The 18,231-nt window shown below is 38.5% G+C and overlaps 1 protein-coding gene across 1 annotated transcript; it reads right to left on the bottom strand.

Moving 5' to 3' along the window:
* Positions 1 to 14,903: 14,903 nt before the first annotated feature.
* Positions 14,904 to 16,093, bottom strand: LOC103441357 (zinc finger A20 and AN1 domain-containing stress-associated protein 3-like). The gene is made up of 2 exons (XM_008380035.4): positions 15,796 to 16,093; positions 14,904 to 15,667 (listed from the first exon to the last, which is right to left on the bottom strand). The coding sequence occupies exon 2, from the start codon at positions 15,650 to 15,652 to the stop codon at positions 15,140 to 15,142; it is 513 nt and encodes a 170-aa protein (XP_008378257.1). The 5' UTR covers positions 15,653 to 15,667; positions 15,796 to 16,093; the 3' UTR covers positions 14,904 to 15,139.
* Between the last annotated feature and the right edge of the window lie 2,138 nt (positions 16,094 to 18,231).

The following is an 18,231-nucleotide window of genomic DNA, read 5'->3' as shown; positions in this document are numbered from 1 at the left end:
TATTTTCTTATGTGCCACTAATTCACTACAATGTATTTAGGTTCTACAATATATTTAGGTACGGACATTTCGGTTCACTAATTTAGTAAAATATATTATGATACGGACGTTTAGGTACACTAATTAGACAAAGTTAAATAAAATTAATGAATTAAAATGTGTATAATAATAAATTTAAAATTTAATGTAATGATATTAAATAAGATATCAATTAAATATTAAAACAAAAAAATAATATGAATTTGAACTAAGTACACATTAAAGGACTAAAATCAATATCCAATCTTGTCACAGCCCGTTCCGAAATGTTGTCATATTAATTGGTCTCGAATGTGGAAGTTACTAATTTACCCTTGGACGTTAAAGTGTGTTGTGTGTATTATGTACTTAAGTTGGACAATTCTATATTTCCTAAGTTCTTGGAAAAAGACTTAGGCTTGTTACTTTGTTTTGTGGGTTAGTAACCAACTAGGACCACACACACACACCTATCCCTTTCCGTGTGTACTCTCTTTCTCCTCCCTCTCTCGATTTTCTGCAATGTCCGTACAAGCATACGGACAATTCTCAAACCATTCCATTTAGGCATGGATCGACGAGGAGAATATGACCTTTGAGTTCATTGTAGAATCCTGAGACCATTCGTACCATTTATAGGAAGGGAAAGCTTAGAAAACCCGAGAACCCAAGATCCAGTTTTGGGGTACTATTCATGCAGTCGTAAATGCATGATTTTTAGAGGATTTCAAGCTTATAGGAAGCTTAGGGACCTCTCCACGAAGCTTGGAGAAGAAAAATGACATAATTTGGACGTCGGGAAGTCGAGATCGATACATTTGAAGTTTGACCGAATTATCGAAGGTGCTCTGGCAAATTTCCGTGTATTTTAGGTCCCAAAACAGGTATGGTTGTGTTCTATTAGTCCTAAGCTTCAAATTGGTTCAAGTTTCATGAAATTTGGTGGAAAATTAAGTGAGAAATGAAGGTTTTATTATTATCCAGAAACCGGCAACGCAGAGGTCATCGACGCCGGACTCCGGGGAGCTGAGGAAGACGAAGGAGCATATTCTGTCAAATCTGACGGAATATTCTAACAGCAAAAGGTAACGCCGTTAACGTCCGTTAAGGTTTTAACGGAATATTCCCAACGGCAGTTAGGTTTCCGTCAAGGTTACCCGTGCGTGGGTGGTCGAAATTTTTTTCTAAAAATATGGGGATGTTCGTGAGGTTCTATAGATCACGTTGGTATATTCAAACATCCTATTTGAGCAATGTATGAGAAGTTATTAACTAGTTTTGTTTATATGCTTTAAATAACGTTTATTCAGTTATTTCGCATATAGGTGAGACCTATCCCGAGGACGAGCGCAGTCAAGGGAGGCTCAGGGGCTACGACCCTTTGACAAATCAGTGAGTGGGCTTTTGGTTTTCAGTATATATTTATATACTTGATATTTTCCCAGAAAATGCATTTAAATGAAAGTATGCTTTGAAATGCCATGCATATAAATTTATATTCAGTATATGAATTAGTATATGATACATAATATGAATTGGTGCTGTGGACGCTCAGAAAAATACTAGGTGAGTAGTGTTTTGTTATATGAGATATTGATAATGTGACACGTCGTTGAGAGCTCATAAACTTGCACCTTGGGTGATTGTGATTTAGCTAGAGATATAGTACAGGCCTATTTATAATGTCACCTTCTGCACCATATGCTCACATTGGATCCAATTTAGGTGCACAGTCTTGTCATACAGACCATCATAGGTGGTTCCGATTCGTAGGCGACTAGCGATTTATCGCACAACTATCATGAGAGCATAGCATTGAGCATAACTATATTACACCTAGTCTTGTTGTACAAACCTTTGCAATTGTTCCAACTCATGTGCAGTGTAGTGCCGTATAGGTCACTTGCAATGACTCCGGCTAGATTGACTAATGAGCTATGAATTCAACAGTACAGACCTTTGCAAGGGTTCCGACTAATATGTTATTTATCCATGAATTTATTTTCACCTGAGTTACTTATTCTGTTTTATATTTTGGCATGGCACACTTATGAATATGGATATGTGAAGCATGATTTGAAAAAAAAAATATACATATATATATTTATATTCCATTTCTGGGACAGTTATAAATGTTTTACGGCGAGGGGTTAGAGCATTTGATAAATGAAATGGTTTTGTAAAGCTTTGTTTTTGCCCATTCACACTTTCTGTTTTGCGGCCCTCCAGGTTTTAGATAAGCTTGTTCATTGGTGGCTCATGAGGATTGATTGGAGGTTCTGACAAACTATAACAAATGTAGGGCATCTTTGGGTGTTGTTTAATTAGTATTTATTTTCTGGATTGAACTTAGGCTACTCACGCTCTGATTGTGTATTCACACATATTCTAGCACTTGTCTTAACTAGTACTCTTATGAGTTGGTTTTCATTTATTTGTATTCTCGATTATCTTTATTGTTTCTGCATTATGCACATGGCTACGTCACCCTCACGTGATGGCCAGCATGCCCTGATTCAGGTCGGGGTGTGTCAGTTTAGTATCAGAGCCTAGGTTTAGCAGTCCTGTATAGTTCGTGAATATTCTAATCATTGTGATGTCTTCTGTCAGAACTATGCCACCTCGTAGAGAGCCACGTTACTCAGCTGAGCCTAGTTTCCCTGATATTGCTCAATTAGGGGAAGCTATAACTAATGCCAATCAGTATTCGCTCCATCGTCCTCAAATGACACCTCTTGAGACTGTGTATAATCTGAAGCTGAATTATTTTATGGATCAATCATATTAAAAAGACTTTTCGTGTAATGCAGAGTCAGGGGAATCTTCCTCCTGATAAGTGGGTCGAGACGACTACTTGGTTTTTTGGGTCCGGAACCTGCATCCTGGTAGAGATAAGAATCTTATCAGCTGACCCAGAGGAAATTATGGATTGGGAAGTGTTTAAACAGTTGTTTCAAAAAAGGTTTATTCCCCCTGAGTATATTGATCGCAAAAAGAAAGAATTTACTCAATTCAAGAAGGGGAAGATGACAGTGAATGAGTATTATAGGAGATTCACTAACTTGTCTCACTATCATCCGGAGGTTGCTGCTAATCCGGTTGGGATGCTTTGTCGTTTCAGGTTGGTACTAAGAAGAAATGGCGTTTTATAGCAACATCGACTTCCTATGCCACTTACCAGGAGTTTTATGAGGTTTTACTACGGATTGAGGGCTTAGAGAACATGCCTAGTGAAAGTGACGATAAAGAAGAAAAGAACGGGAACCAGAGGTGAGATGATAAAGGTAAAGGTCAATCATCTCAGAGACCTCGTAAGACCCAGAGTTTTAAAAGAAGTGGTGTCAGTTCCAGCTCTTCTAGTGGTGGCTTAAGCTCTAATGTGCAGATGAGAGGTGGTAGACTTTCCGGAGGCCCTAGATTTCAGAGGCAAAGGGATTTTGGTGGTTAGGGTGGTTCAGGTGCCGCATTTTGGGGAGTGTAGGAGAGGCAGCAGTAGATGCTATACTTGTGGACAGATGGGGCATAGGGCTACACATTGCCCTCAGAATCAGCAGAGGCCCCAACAGCCTTCCTTACCACTACATGCGCCGATCCAGCAAGCTTTAGGACCTAGTGGTTATGCCCAAACTAGTTGTGGAGGTGCTTATCACTATCAGGGCGACACTGCTTCTTATACTTCAAGGCAATATCAGTACTCGCAAGACCCTCATTATCAGAGTGGTTACCCACAGTATCTGAGAGGTTCTATGCTATATTAGCCACATTCAGCAGGTGGATCCCAGTGGTACTAGAGGGGGACAGCCCCAGCAGGTAGAGATTGCTGCTAGCAATGCAAGATCTTCGAGACAATCGGGTTAGCCAAGACAAGGACGAGGTATTCATGCTAACAGAAGTCATGGTGGACGATAGCAAAATCAGGGACGTATCCACAATATGACACTGCATGATGCTCAGAACAATCCTGATTTAATCAGGGGTACGTTAAATATTATTGGTCATTTTGCTAAAGTATTAATTGATTGTGGTGCTACACATCTGTTGTTTTTCATACATTTGCTCAAGTGTCACATCCTGACCCTACACCTCTAGGATCTGATTTAGAGTTTTCTATTCCTAGAGGGGAGAGATGTTATGTTGATCGGGTATATCCAGGATGTCCAGTGATGATGGAGGATGTTGTTATGCCAACTAACCTTATTCCGTTAGACGTTGTTGATTTTGATGTGATTTTGGGCACTGATTGGTTACACTACAATCATGCCAAGATAGATTGCTATGGGAAAATGGTTACTTTCCATCGTCCTGGATTATTTGAAGTTACATTTATAGGAGAGCCTAGCGGGGTGAGGCATGGTGTTATTTCTGCCATGAAAGCCAAAAGATTGTTGTCGAAGGGTTGTCAGGGATATTTGGCTCATGTGGTGTTGAATGATAATGCTCCTAGTAGTGTGGAGGATGTACATGTAGTCAGACATATTCCGGATATGTTCCCTGATGATTTGCCTGGATTGCTGCCAGATAGAGACGTAGAGTTCACTATTGATTTGCTTCCAGGTACGGATCATATATCTTTGACTCTATATAAAATGGCTCATGCTGAATTAAGGGAATTGAAAGTTCAGTTGCAGGAATTAGTGGATAAAGGTTTTATTCAGCCTAGTACTTCACCCTGAGGAGCTCCAGTTCTATTTGTGAGGAAGAAAGACGGAACTTTGAGGCTATTTATTGATTACAGGTAATTGAATTGGGTAACAATTAAGAACTGTTATCCATTGCCACATATAGATGATTTGTTTGATCAACTCCAAGGTGCTTATGTGTTCTCTAAGATTGACTTGAGGTCTGGTTACTACCTATTGAAGATTAAAAGTGAAGATGTCCCTAAAATAGCTTTTAGGACTTGATATGGTCATTATGAGTTTCTTATGATGCCATTCGGGTTAACTAATGCACCAGCAGCTTTCATGGATGTAATGAATCGAGTATTCCAGCCATCTAGACATCTTAAATTGGTGTTGAAAAGTCTGAGGAGCTCCAATTCTATTTGTGAGGAAGAAAGACGGAACTTTGAGGCTATTTATTGATTACAGGTAATTGAATTGAGTAACAATTAAGAACCGTTATCCATTGCCACATATAGATGATTTGTTTGATCAACTCCAAGGTGCTTATGTGTTCTCTAAGATTGACTTGAGGTCTGGTTACTACCTATTGAAGATTAAAAGTGAAGATGTCCCTAAAACAGCTTTCAGGACTCGATATGGTCATTATGAGTTTCTTGTGATGCCATTCGGGTTAATTAATGCACCAGCAGCTTTCATGGATCTAATGAATCGAGTATTCCAGCCATCTAGACATCTTAAATTGGTGTTGAAAAGTTTGAGGGAACACCAGTTATATGCTAAGTTTAGCAAATGCCAATTCTGGTTAGATCAAGTGACATTTTTAGGACATGTTATATCAGCTCAAGGTATTCGAGTGGATTCTCAAAAAGTGGCCGCTGTGGAGAATTGGGAGCAACCTCGAACCGTCACTGAGGTACGAAGTTTTCTTGGCCTAACAGGCTATTATAGACAGTTTGTTAAGGATTTTTCAATTATTGTTTACCATTGATGAGATTGACCAGAAAGGATGTTAAGTTTGAGTGGGATGATAATTGTGAGCAAAGTTTTCAGCAGTTGAAGTATTATCTCACTTACACACCTGTTTTGGCACTCGCAGATGATAATGGTAATTTTGAGGTCTACAGTGATGCTTCTTTGAATGGTCTGGGTTGTGTATTGATGCAACATGGTAGGGTGATTGCTTATGCTTCGAGACAGTTGAAATCCCATGAGAAGAATTACCCTACTCATGATTTGGAGTTAGCGACTATCATCTTTGCTTTGAAGATTTTGAGACATTATCTTTATGGCGAGAAATGTAAAATCTTCATGGATCATAAGAGTCTTCAGTATCTTTTTACTCAGAGGGATCTTAATCTTCGGCAGCGAAGGTGGATTAAGTTGCTTAGCGATTATGATTGCACGATTGAATATCACTCTAGTCGTGCAAATGCAGTGGCAGATGCACTTAATAGGAAGACTCCAACTAGACTTAATGTCATCTATGATTGTCATGTTCCTCTTCTTGCGGATTTGAGGTCCACTGGAATGGAGTTAGGAGTGGAAGATCGAAAGGAAGCCTTACTTGCAAATTTTCAAGTTAGGCCAATTTTGATTGATAGTGTGCTCGAAGCCCAGATGAATGATGAAGAGACCCAGGAAATAATTCAAGAAATCGAGTCAAGAAGAAATATTTCAGAATTTGAGAAACTAATTGCATGTTTATGCAAGAGAACAGAATATATGTGCCGAATAATGCAGTGTTAAATAAGGCAATTCTTGATGAAGCACATATTTCAGCTTATGCAATGCATCCAGGAGGTACAAAAATGTATCATACCATTTGACCATTTTATTATTGGCCGGGTATGAAAAGAGAAATTACTGAATATATGAGTAGGTGTGTCATTTGCCAGCAGGTTAAAGCTAAAAGGAAGAAGTCATTTAGGTTGATGCAGCCACTTCCCGTTCTACAGTGGAAATGGAAAAATATTACTATGAATTTTGTGTACAAGCTTCCTCGTACAAAGAATGGTTATGATGGCATTTGGGTGATAGTTGATCAGATTACTAAGTCAGCGCATTTTATTCCTGTGAAGAAGAAGTATTCTTTAAGCTAATTAGCTGAAATATTCGTATCGAAGATCGTGAAGTACCATGGAGTTCCAATTAGTATTATCTCAGATCGTGATCCTAGATTCACTTCTAAGTTCTGGGTAGCGTTCCAGGAAGCTCTTGGTACGAGATTACTTTATAGTACGACATATCATCCTCAAACAGATGGGCAATTTAAAAGGATTATTTAGACGTTAAAGGATATGCTGAGATCTTTGGTGTTGCAGTTTGGTGACGCTTGGCATAAGCGGTTGGATTTAAAGGAATTTGCCTACAACAACAACTTTCATTCCAGTTTTGGTATGTCACCTTTCGAGGCTCTTTATGGTAAATCTTGTCGCACACCCTTATATTGGTTAGAGGTTGGTGAAAGAGTTTTAGTGGGTCCTGAGATAGTGGAGGAGACTACTTAGAATATTCAAGTGATTAAGTCTAACCTGAAAGCGTCCCAGGATCGACAAAAGAGTCTAGCAGACAGACATGTCATTGACCAGATGTATAATGTCGGTGATTGGGTATTTCTGAAGCTATCACCATGGAAAGGTGTTGTGCGGTTTGGAAAGAAAGGAAAGTTGAGTCCTAGGTACGTTGGACCATATATGATCACCGAGCGAGTCGGTGAAGTTGCTTATAGACTTGAGTTGCCTCCAGAGTTGTCCAAAGTGCACGATGTTTTTCATGTCTCTATGCTTCGTCATTATATTACAGATCCTTCACATGTGATTCCTCCTCAAACTTTGGAAATTAATTCGGATTTGACTTATGACGAGGAGCCTGTGACGATTTTGGATTGGAAAGATAAGGTTCTGAGAAATAAGACAGTGCGTTTGGTGAAAGTATTATAGAGAAATCACTCTGTGAATGAGGCTACCTGGGAGACAGAAGATCGGATAAGAGAGATGTATCCACGATTGTTTTATGGTTATTAGTGGATGTATTGTTGTTCATGAATTTCGAGGATGAAATTTTTAAGGTGGGTAGATTGTCACAACCTGTTCCGAAATGTTGTAATATTAATTGGTCTCGAACGTGGAAGTTACTAATTTACCCTTGGACGTTAAAGTGTGTTGTGTGTATTATGTACTTAAGTTGGACAATTCTATATTTCCTAAGTTCTTGGAAAAAGACTTAGGCTTGTTACTTTGTTTTGTGGGTTAGTAACCAACTAGGACCACACACACACTTATCCTTTTCCCTGTGTACTCTCTCTCTCCTCCCTTTCTCGATTTTCTGCAACGTCCGTACAAGCGTACGGACAATTCTCGAACCATTCCATTTAGGCACGGATCGACGAGGAGAATATGACCTTTGAGTTTATTCCGTCAAATCTAACGGAATACTCTAACGGCAAAAGTTACGCCGTTAACGTCTGTTAAGGTTTTAACGGAATATTCCTAACGACAATTAGGTTTCCGTCAGGGTTACCCGCGCATGGGGACGCATCTGGCCGTGGCGTGGGTGGTCGGAAAATTTTTTTCTAAAAATATGGGAATGTTCGTGAGGTTGTGTAGATCATGTTGGTATATTCAAACATCCCATTTGAGCAATGTATGAGAGGTTATTAATTAGCTTTGTCTATGTGCTTTAAATAACTTTTATTCAGTTATTTTGCATATAGGTGAGACCTATCCCAAGGACGAGCACAGTCAAGGGCGGCTTGGGGGCTACGACCCTTCAACATATCAGTGAGTGGGCTTTTGGTTTTCAGCATATATTTATATACTTGATATTTTCCCAGAAAATGCGTTTAAATGAAAGTATGCTTTGAAATGCCATGCATATAAATTTATATTCAGCATATGAAGTAGTATATGATGCATAATATGAATTGGTGTTGTGGACGCTCAAGTAAGTATCAGGTGAGTATTGTTTTGTTATATGAGATATTGATAATGTGACACGTGATTGAGAGCTTATAAACCTGCACCCAAGGTGATTGTGATTTAGCTAGAGATATAGTACAGGCCTATTTATAATGTCACCTCCCGCACCATATGCTCTAGACCTGGCAGTTTCTGACACGACACGAAAATAACAAGTTTCGGGTCAACACGATAACTAATCGGGTCATTATCGGGTGACCCGTTATGAACCCGTTAATAACGGGTTCTTAACAGGTATACACGCGAGTAACACGTGGGTAACCCGTTTCGACCCGTTAAGAAAAAAATTATTTTGATAATTTTAAAGTTTAATTACTAAAAGATTTATTATAAAATACAATAGTCATATTAATATATACAATAAATTCTATATTAAATATATAGTTTTGTATTATTATTCTATATAAGTTTAAAAAAAAAAAGTTTTAGTCATTATTTATTTTTATTATGAGAGTTCCTTATTATCATTACTAGGATAAATTTTACTTAACATGTTGTTCAAATTTAAAATAAACTAGTATAGTATTTGTATAAGTAAGAACTAAGAAGACATACATACAAGTATGAAAAATATGAAAGAACATATAATGACACACCCCGATCCTAGAATCAAGGCGTGCTGGCCGTCACGTGGGCGTGACGTAACCAAAAGTGCGACGCGGAAGCAATAGATAAGAGAAATACGAATAAACAAAAACCAAATACTAGCAATAATAACCAAGTAACGTGCTAGAGTAAGTTAAAGTGTGAAACACACATATTCAGAGCATAAGTACTAGGTGCAGTCAAGTAGGAACATTACTAAATTACAACACCCGAAGGTGAGTCCTACATAAGTAGTCTGTCAGAATGCCGTGGGAATCATCGTGGGCCACCAACGCCGCTAACTAGAACCTGGAAGGGCGCAAAACAAAGTTAAGTGGGTCAGTAAAACAAAGCTTTTCGAAAATCATTTCATTTAAAACATTTCTAACCCCTCGCTGTAAAAACTGTATACTTTCCCAGAAAATAACATAATATGCATATAATCTTCATATATCTCAAATCACAATTCTTTATCAAAACCCAGAAAATATGTCATGCCATAAATGTCAATAACAGATTAAGAATGCATCAATATAACAGGTGACATAATGAATCAACCGAAGACCCTGCAGTTGGTCCTGTACGGTTAATTCCGTAGCTCAATATCCAAACCAACCGGAGTCACCACGGTGACCTGTACGGCACTACTCTGCACATAAGTCGGAACTACCTGCAGTAGTCTGTACGAAAAGAATGGTGTAATAATACGCTCTAGTGCTTCTCTCATCAATCATATGTGCAGATAATCTAAGGTCACCTACCAGCCGGAACCACCTCTAGTGATCTGTACGACTAGCATGTTGGAACCCTCTCATAGTATGTACGACATGCATCTACTTCCAAGGTGAGCGTGCGGTGCGGTGAATATTAGAAGCACTAACACCAGGGGTGCAGGTTATGAGCTCTCAACACAATTCACATCATCAATAAATCATATGAACAATATAACTCACCTGATACTCACCTGTGCGTCCACAGCACCATTTCACATATATATGCATCAATTACTAATTCATGTAATTCATAATATGCATGCATGGCATTTTAAAAACATACTTTCATTTAAATTCAATTTCTAGGAAAAATCAATAATATATAGGTAAATACAAAAAAATACTGCCCACTCACTAGTAAGTCGAAAGGTCGTAACCCCCGTGCCGTCTCTGGATGCGCTCGTCCTCGGGATAGGTATCACCTATATGCGAAACAACTATAAAAACATTAATTAAGGCACATAACCGACAATTCAAAATAACTTCTCATACACTGGTCAATTTGGGTATATGAATATACCACAATGATCTACACAACCTCAGGATCATCACCAAATTTTTAGAAAAAATTTTGGACTTGCCACGCGCCCTCACGTGCCAGAGATGGCATGGACCTACGCGCGGCCCACGCGCAAGCACACACCAGGCACGCTGACGACGTCAGTTAACGTTGTCAGGAATATTCCGAGAATATTCTGTTTGTCCTTAATAATAATTAACAGCGTGACCTAACGTCGTTAGCATATTCCGTTATACTTAACGGAATATGCTCTCATCCCCTACCTCCAGCTCCGGTGACCGTCGCCGGTGCCGGAAACTGGGTAACTTTTCAAACCTCTTATTCTCCATCAAATCTCAACCATTTTTTACGTATTTTACACAAAAATGAAGCCCTAGGCATGTAGAATCACGTTACACAAGTTTCAAGGTCTAAAATCCACTAGATCTCACCTGAGGAAGTTCGATAGTCCGGCCAAATTTGAGAAGCTTCGTTCTCAGTCCTCCGACATCCAATTTCTACCAACGAAACACCCCGAAGCTCGTGAGGACCTCCTAGAGCTTGCTATGGTACTAAAATTCACAAAAACTTAAGGGTTTAAAAGTTCGTGAATAGTGACCAATTCGGGAATTTGAAAAACTCAGGATCCTTACGTCCAATTCCTTCGATTCTTCTTCTTCAAGCTTCCTTAGAACCTCACTAAGCCTCCTATAAGCTTCAAACTCCCTGAAACAACCATGTTTAAGTCCACATGAACAGTACTCAAAACTGGGGGTTTGAATTTCACTAGATCCCGAAGGTTCTAAGTCCTAAAATTTGTATCAATAAACTCACAAGCTTGCAAGGATTCTAAAACTTACCTTTTTAGTCTCGATCGGTGAAGAAATGGGCAAGCTCTTCCTTGTCCGTACGTGCACAGTAACAAGGTGCAGAAAATCGAGAGAGAGAGAAGAGAAGAAAGGTCCACGGGAGAAAGAGAAGACAAGTTGAGCGTGTGTGTGTCCACATTACATCCTAGCCACACAAATATGCACACATCCTTTAATCCAACTTAAATTTTCCAAACTTAGGAAAATATACATTATTCAAAACATGCCACACACATACCTTAGTAACCATCAAGGGTACTTTCGTCATTTCACAACCTCGATAAATAGAATCTCGGGACGGGCTGTGACATATAAACACTCGGGATTCATCGTTATTCCTCCACGAGTAGATAATGGTTACACTTACATTATCGTTTAAATTTTTAAAATCCTCCAAACCCTCATGAATAATGTTTTTTATTTGAGAGAAAAATTAATAAAATTAATAATTATTATTGTAGAAGTGTAAAAAATGTATAAAAAAAAAATATACAATCACTCATAGTGACAAGCTTTACAACTTTCATGAAGGGGTCAACTTCGAAATCCAACACTATAATCCATAAACCTTAAATTTATATTTAACTGTCGATTGTCATTTACGTTTTATTCTTCTTACTAAATTTCATTTTTAAAATTTTCTTTTTTGAAAACATCATCATCTGGCGGATGTAAGAGGATGAACAGTTCAGATCTTTGATATCATATTTCGATATTTATGATTAAATGAAATATGAGTCGATGTCATATAGTTTGTAGAAACTTTATAAACATCAAGCAATATTTTCACTAACCGTAAAACTTTGAATATAATATCAATGATCCAAACCGTTCATCTTCCTACATCCTCTAATAGATCATGTTTTCAAAAAAGAAAATCTGAAAAAACAAAATTTGATGAGAACAATGAAGCATATATATTAACAACAATCAACGGTTAAATTTTGATCTATGATGTATATGATTATAGTGGCGAATTTCGAAGTTAGGCTCTTCATGAAAATTGTAAAGCTTGTCATTACGAGCGCTTATATATATATATATATATATATATTTTTTTTTTTTTTTTTTTATTTTATTTTATGTTTTTTACACTTCTACATTAATTAAAAAACTATTAAATACTTTACTTAAATACATTTTTATTATTTGGATGTGACAATATGGTATGTATATACTTATTTAGTATTGTGTTTTTCATTTGACTATTTATTGGTTTAAAATATGTTTGTACCATACTTGACCAATCCCGAAACTACTGAGCACCGGTCAACGTTATACCGTCAACGACCCAGAAGAGTTTCCCTCTAACCAAGAGACCAATCACAACGCGACACATGTCAACATCAGAAGCCAATCATAGCGCGACACGTGTCAACATCAGAAGCCAATCACAACACGACACGTGTCAATGTTAGAATGAAACTAGAAACTCTCTTTTATAAATAGAGATCATTCTCTCACAATATTTCCAAATGTCATTTGTACTAAACCATTCACTAGTACTCATAAAAGGAGAGCTTGAACCTATGTACTTGTGTAAACCCTTCACAATTAATGAGAACTCCTCTACTCCGTGGACGTAGCCAATTTGGGTGAACCACGTACATCTTGTGTTTGCTTTCCTGTCTCTATCCATTTACATACTTATCGACACTAGTGACCGGAGCAATCTAGCGAAGGTCACAAACTTAACATTTTTTGTTGTACCAAAGTCCTTGCTGATTTTGTGCATCAACAAAATATATTTTCCTTAACGGGTAACAGGTTGAGTCATATTACCTGTTAATATTATCGGGTCAATTTCGGGTCGGGTCATTGTATCTGTTTATTTTAACAGGTGTTACACAACACGACCCGTTAAGATATCGGGTATGACACGAAAACGACACAAACACGAAAAACACGACACAAATGTCAGGTCTAATATGCTCACATTGAATCCAATTTAGGTGCACAGTCTTGTCGTACAGACCATCATAGGTGGTTCCGACTCGTAGATGACTAGTGATTTATCGCACAGCTATCATGAGAGCATAGCATTGAGCATAACTATATTACACTCAGTCTTGTCGTACAGACCTTTGCAGTGGTTCCGACTCATGTGCAATGTAATGTCGTATAGGTCACTTGTGGTGACTCCGGCTAGATTGACTAATGAGCTATGAATTCAGCCGTACAGATCTCTGCAGGCGTTCCAGCTAATATGTTATTTATCCATGAATTTATTTTCACCTAGTTACTTATTCTGTTTTATATTTTGGCATGGCATACTTATGAATATGGATATGTGAAGCATGATTTGAAAATATATATATATATATATATATATTTATATTCCATTTCTGGGAAAGTTATACATGTTTTACGGCGAGGGGTTAGAGCATTTGATAAATGAAATGGTTTTGTAAAGCTTTATTTTTGCCCATTCACACTTTCTGTTTTGTGCCCCTCCAGTTTTAGATAAGCTTGTTCATTGGTGGCTCACGAGGATTGATTGGAGGTTCTGACAGACTATCACAAATGTAGGGCATCTTTGGGTGTCGTTTAATTAGTATTTGTTTTTGGACTGAACTTAGGCTACTCACGCTCTGATTGTTTATTCACACATATTCTAGCACTTGTCTTAACTAGTACTCTTATGAGTTGGTTTTCATTTATTCGTATTCTCTATTATCTTTATTACTTTTGCATTGTGCACATGGCTACGTTACCCTCACGTGATGGCCAGCATGCCCTGATTCGGGTCGGGGTGTGTCAAATCTAACACCAGGTTTTTATTAAATTTTAATCTTCTTCAAAGATTAAAGTTTAAAAACCCCACAGAATAATGGTGACTAGAGACCTATTTTGTTTTTGTATTTGGGACACTATTATAAAATCAAGAAGAAATCATACATTGAGTCAAATTACAAGACTATATTTTAGAGAGATGTATTTATAATTTTATCCCTCTATGTTTGAAAGATGGATCTCTCTCTTTCTCTCTCCTTTTTTTTCTTCGATACTTCTCTCATTTTCTCTCCTCCTTCCTCTTCCTACCCCTTCTCTCCTCCTCCTTCTTCCTTCTCTCTTCTACTTCTTCTTCATACTTCTCTCTCTTCCTCTTCTTCCTCGTATTATTCCCTAGATTTATGAGAACGATTGAAATTTTTGTTTTTGGTTTTATATTTTAGTATCTTTTGAAAGTATTTGATTTTGAAGTTTTGATGAATTGGATGCATGAATTTTAAAACTGATCTTGCAGAATTACTGGAAATTTAAAGCTAATCTTGCTAAAACTAGTTTTTACATACCTAAAATCAATTTGAAGTTTTATAGATGGTGTCAGTTTGTAGTTTTGGATTTGATTAAGTAGCGAGTCTATTGGGGGCATGGTTGAAATTTTAAATGTTTGGTTTGCTTATTTTAGGCAGATTTGTTGAGGTTTAAACTTTTGTCTTTCTTTAAAATGATTCTTATTACATTCCGATATCCTTACCATACATTACATAACCATTTAGTAGACAAAAAAAACTGATACAAATTTTTCTGAGGGCCGTCAGGAAACCTTGATATCACATGAATAATTGCTGATTGAATTATGGACAAATTGTTTTCTTTTTCTTTTGAAAAAAGGGGGAAAAAAGAAGCGGAAACCATTAAATTATGATTACATTTTTACAAAGACCAAGCAATAACATTATCCCACCCACACCATCAGCCAACCATCCCCTACCCCAATTTCCCAAACCACGAAAGGTAAAATGACCATTGCAGCCCTGGAAATAATGATATTGACGGCCGCCTCCTCTCAAATCTTATGCAGCTTCTCCGCCTTCACAACCGGGTTGGCCTTGGCGATCTGCTCCTTCCCCATCCCTCTGAAATCGAACCCGCACGCGTGCTGCTCCGGGTACCTGTGGGTCCCACAGAACGTCATCCCGCACCTGCACTTAAACCCCGTCAACCCCACGCGCCGTCGGCACGTCGTGCACCTGTTCGCCTGCGCCCCCGCCGACGGCGCGGCCTCCTTCTCCTCTTCCTCCTTGGCTTCGACCACGCGCTCCACCCGTGCCTTGTGCGCGGGTGAGACGGAGATCAGCGGGGACGAAAACGGACGAGAGGGAGAGGGAGAGGAGGAGGAGGAAGGAGAAGCGAAAGAGGAAGAGGAGATGAGAGTTTGGTTGAGAGCGACCGCCTGTTGTTCCTTGAGCTGCAAGTCACGGTAGCATTTGGAACACAAGTTCTGCGTCGTCGGGCTTCCGAAGAAACCGCAGTTGTTGACGCATAGCTGCTGTGCCTGGCAACGATGCTCTTCCGCCATTACGATCTCAATTTTCTGCAATTCCAAAACAAATTATTCGAAAATTTCCGGAACCATATATGCGAATCCGATCAAAATCTCGACAAATCAGACAAATTTTGCCCCAAACCAAACAGATCCAAATAACAACACAACCAAAATACCTGTTTGGAAATCGAATTAAGAAGATGATCGCAGAATCACAATTTCTGGGAAGAACAAACCGAAAGGAGGGAAAAAAGAAAAACCAGGAGGTCCCTTGGCGATTGGGATTCCTGGTCCTCAAGGGAAACAAGATTCCAGAGAGCTTTCCTCTCCTTTTTCTCTCTCTTTTTCTCTCTCTCTTTTTTTTATTTTTTTTTCTCTTATTAAAATGCGCGTAAAATGGACAGAAGAGGGGGATTTTATTGAGGCTGTTCAAATTTTGAAATAATTAAATTGGTCATCTTCTGGAAGTCGTTTCGGCCACGGCAGGGATTTTGGATATTTAATTCGCCTCTCCAATTTGGACCGGCTCGGTTTGCCGATCCGGGGCCGCTCGTATCGTTTTCATGTGGGCCTCCCCTTCGTGCGGGTGTTGGAGTGGGTCCCCGGTTTTAATTTTTTTAAATCCGGCTGTTGCTGGCCATTGAAAGGTACAAGTCTACGTCTGGTTGCATTTTTTATCACCGTCCTGTTAATTACTGTTAGATGAATTTGAATTTTGAGATTTGTGTAGTGGATAAACACAAAATTCAAACTCATCTAACGATGATAAATAAGATGGTGAGTATACACCACATTAAATGATGGTGAGCAAAAATGCACTCGAACACCAACCCGTGTTGTTATTAATTATTATCGGGGTAGTGCTATTCACACATCTTTTCTTACTTCTTACACGTTCTTTTTAATTTTTAATTGTCGGTGTTGAACAAAAAAAAAAATATATATATATATATATATATATATATAAAATAAAAGAATATAAAAAAAATATAAAAGAAGTTTGCATCAAACAAACTTCTCAAAAGAAAGGTATTGCCCACGTGAAGTTTTGTTTAGACTTGGAAATCCAAGTCGACGGACAGAAGAAACAGGAACCAAAAATAAAAGAAAAGAAGACACGTATTTCTTCCTACAAAAGGGGGAAGTAACGTGGAGCAAGATTTCCTATTTTTCTCTGCAAGACGTGGAAGGTTACACAGTTAGTGGGAGAGGTTAAGAGAAAGTGGCGAAAGATAAGGCCTCTATCTTCCCCACGTAAAAGCTCCAGAGACTCCCTATGATGCCTATAAATAGGCATCAGTTGCAGTAAAAAATGGGAAGACGGAAACAAGAGGAGAGACTCTGCAGAAATTGAGAGACGATGTTAAAAAAACGGACGACAAAGAAGAACAAAGCAAGAAAGCAAGGGGAAAACCAACAAAGCATTCAAAAGGTAAAAATCCAGCTTTCTTAAAAATTTTCTTCGTTTGGTATCTCTCGGTCTCGCAGGGAATAAAGAAGCACTTTGCTTCTTCAACCTATCCCATTCCCCAACATCTTCCCAAAATTGTAGCCTAACAAACCGCAACGAAACCACCACTTCTCTTTGCTGCCACTGTGACACCCAATGAAGATTTCAGCAAAATGCAGTGATTGGATCCAACCAAAAGAAAGAAACAATTGCTTGGGTGTCCAAAGAGGTTTCGAAACCGGTTCATTCGTCGTCAACCCACCGTGCCCAACGATGGTTTCAAGAACGCAAAGATGGACGCAATTGCAACAACCTCCCCATTTCCATGGGTCACAAGCAGCGGAAGACAGCCATGCCATGATCTCTGCCCAGTAAGTTCGTCCACGCCAAGAAGAAGAAAAAAAATGAGCAGTTTGTGCCGCTACAGTTAGTCCCATGAATTTCTTCGGGGTGGTTTAAACCACCCCGTGAAGTTCCAATCAAACCTGAAAGAGAAGGAAAAATAGAGATTGTAAAGTCTACAAAAAGAAAGCTACGGTAGGGAATAAAAAAAAGGGAAGTTGTCTTCAAAGTTGCTGGGAAATTTGACACAAAACACAAAGAAAAGATGAGATGGAAATGGATTGATAGAAGCTCCAAATCAAAAGTAAAGGAAATAAGTAAGTTTTCATCAAGAAACGTTTTGTGCAGTACTCGAGATGACGATACTATAGCACTCTCTGCTTCTAGAAAAATTGAAGAAGTCTTCTGCTTGAGAAATGTGAAGAAAAACAGCAAGATGGGCGACTGCTTTTATTCCAATTTCATGTATGTTTCTCTGCACAAGGAAGGAAAAGTTTGTACAATGAGTTTAAAAACTCTAAAGGAAGAAAAGTGTTCCAGATACCTTTATAAAGCTAAGTATGACTTGGTTTTTTCCTGATGCCACGTGAAGACCTGCTTGGACCTAGAAATCCAAACCTACAAAGAAAGAAAAATCGGAAGGCCTGCACCTCATGTGAAGAAGAGCAGAGATTGTTGAAATTTGGAAGATTTAAAGTTATAAAAAAGTGAAGCTTGTTGTCAGTCAAATGGTTTCAAAGTCTCATTTTAAATGGGGATGAAAGTTCAAAGGAAAAATATATATAAAAAGAGGAAGAAAGGGAAATGCAACAAGACAAGG

Source organism: Malus domestica, chromosome 03 (genome assembly GCF_042453785.1).
Source record: "Malus domestica chromosome 03, GDT2T_hap1".
Lineage (NCBI taxonomy): Eukaryota > Viridiplantae > Streptophyta > Magnoliopsida > Rosales > Rosaceae > Malus > Malus domestica.
This window is presented reverse-complemented; position numbering and strand designations above follow the sequence as displayed.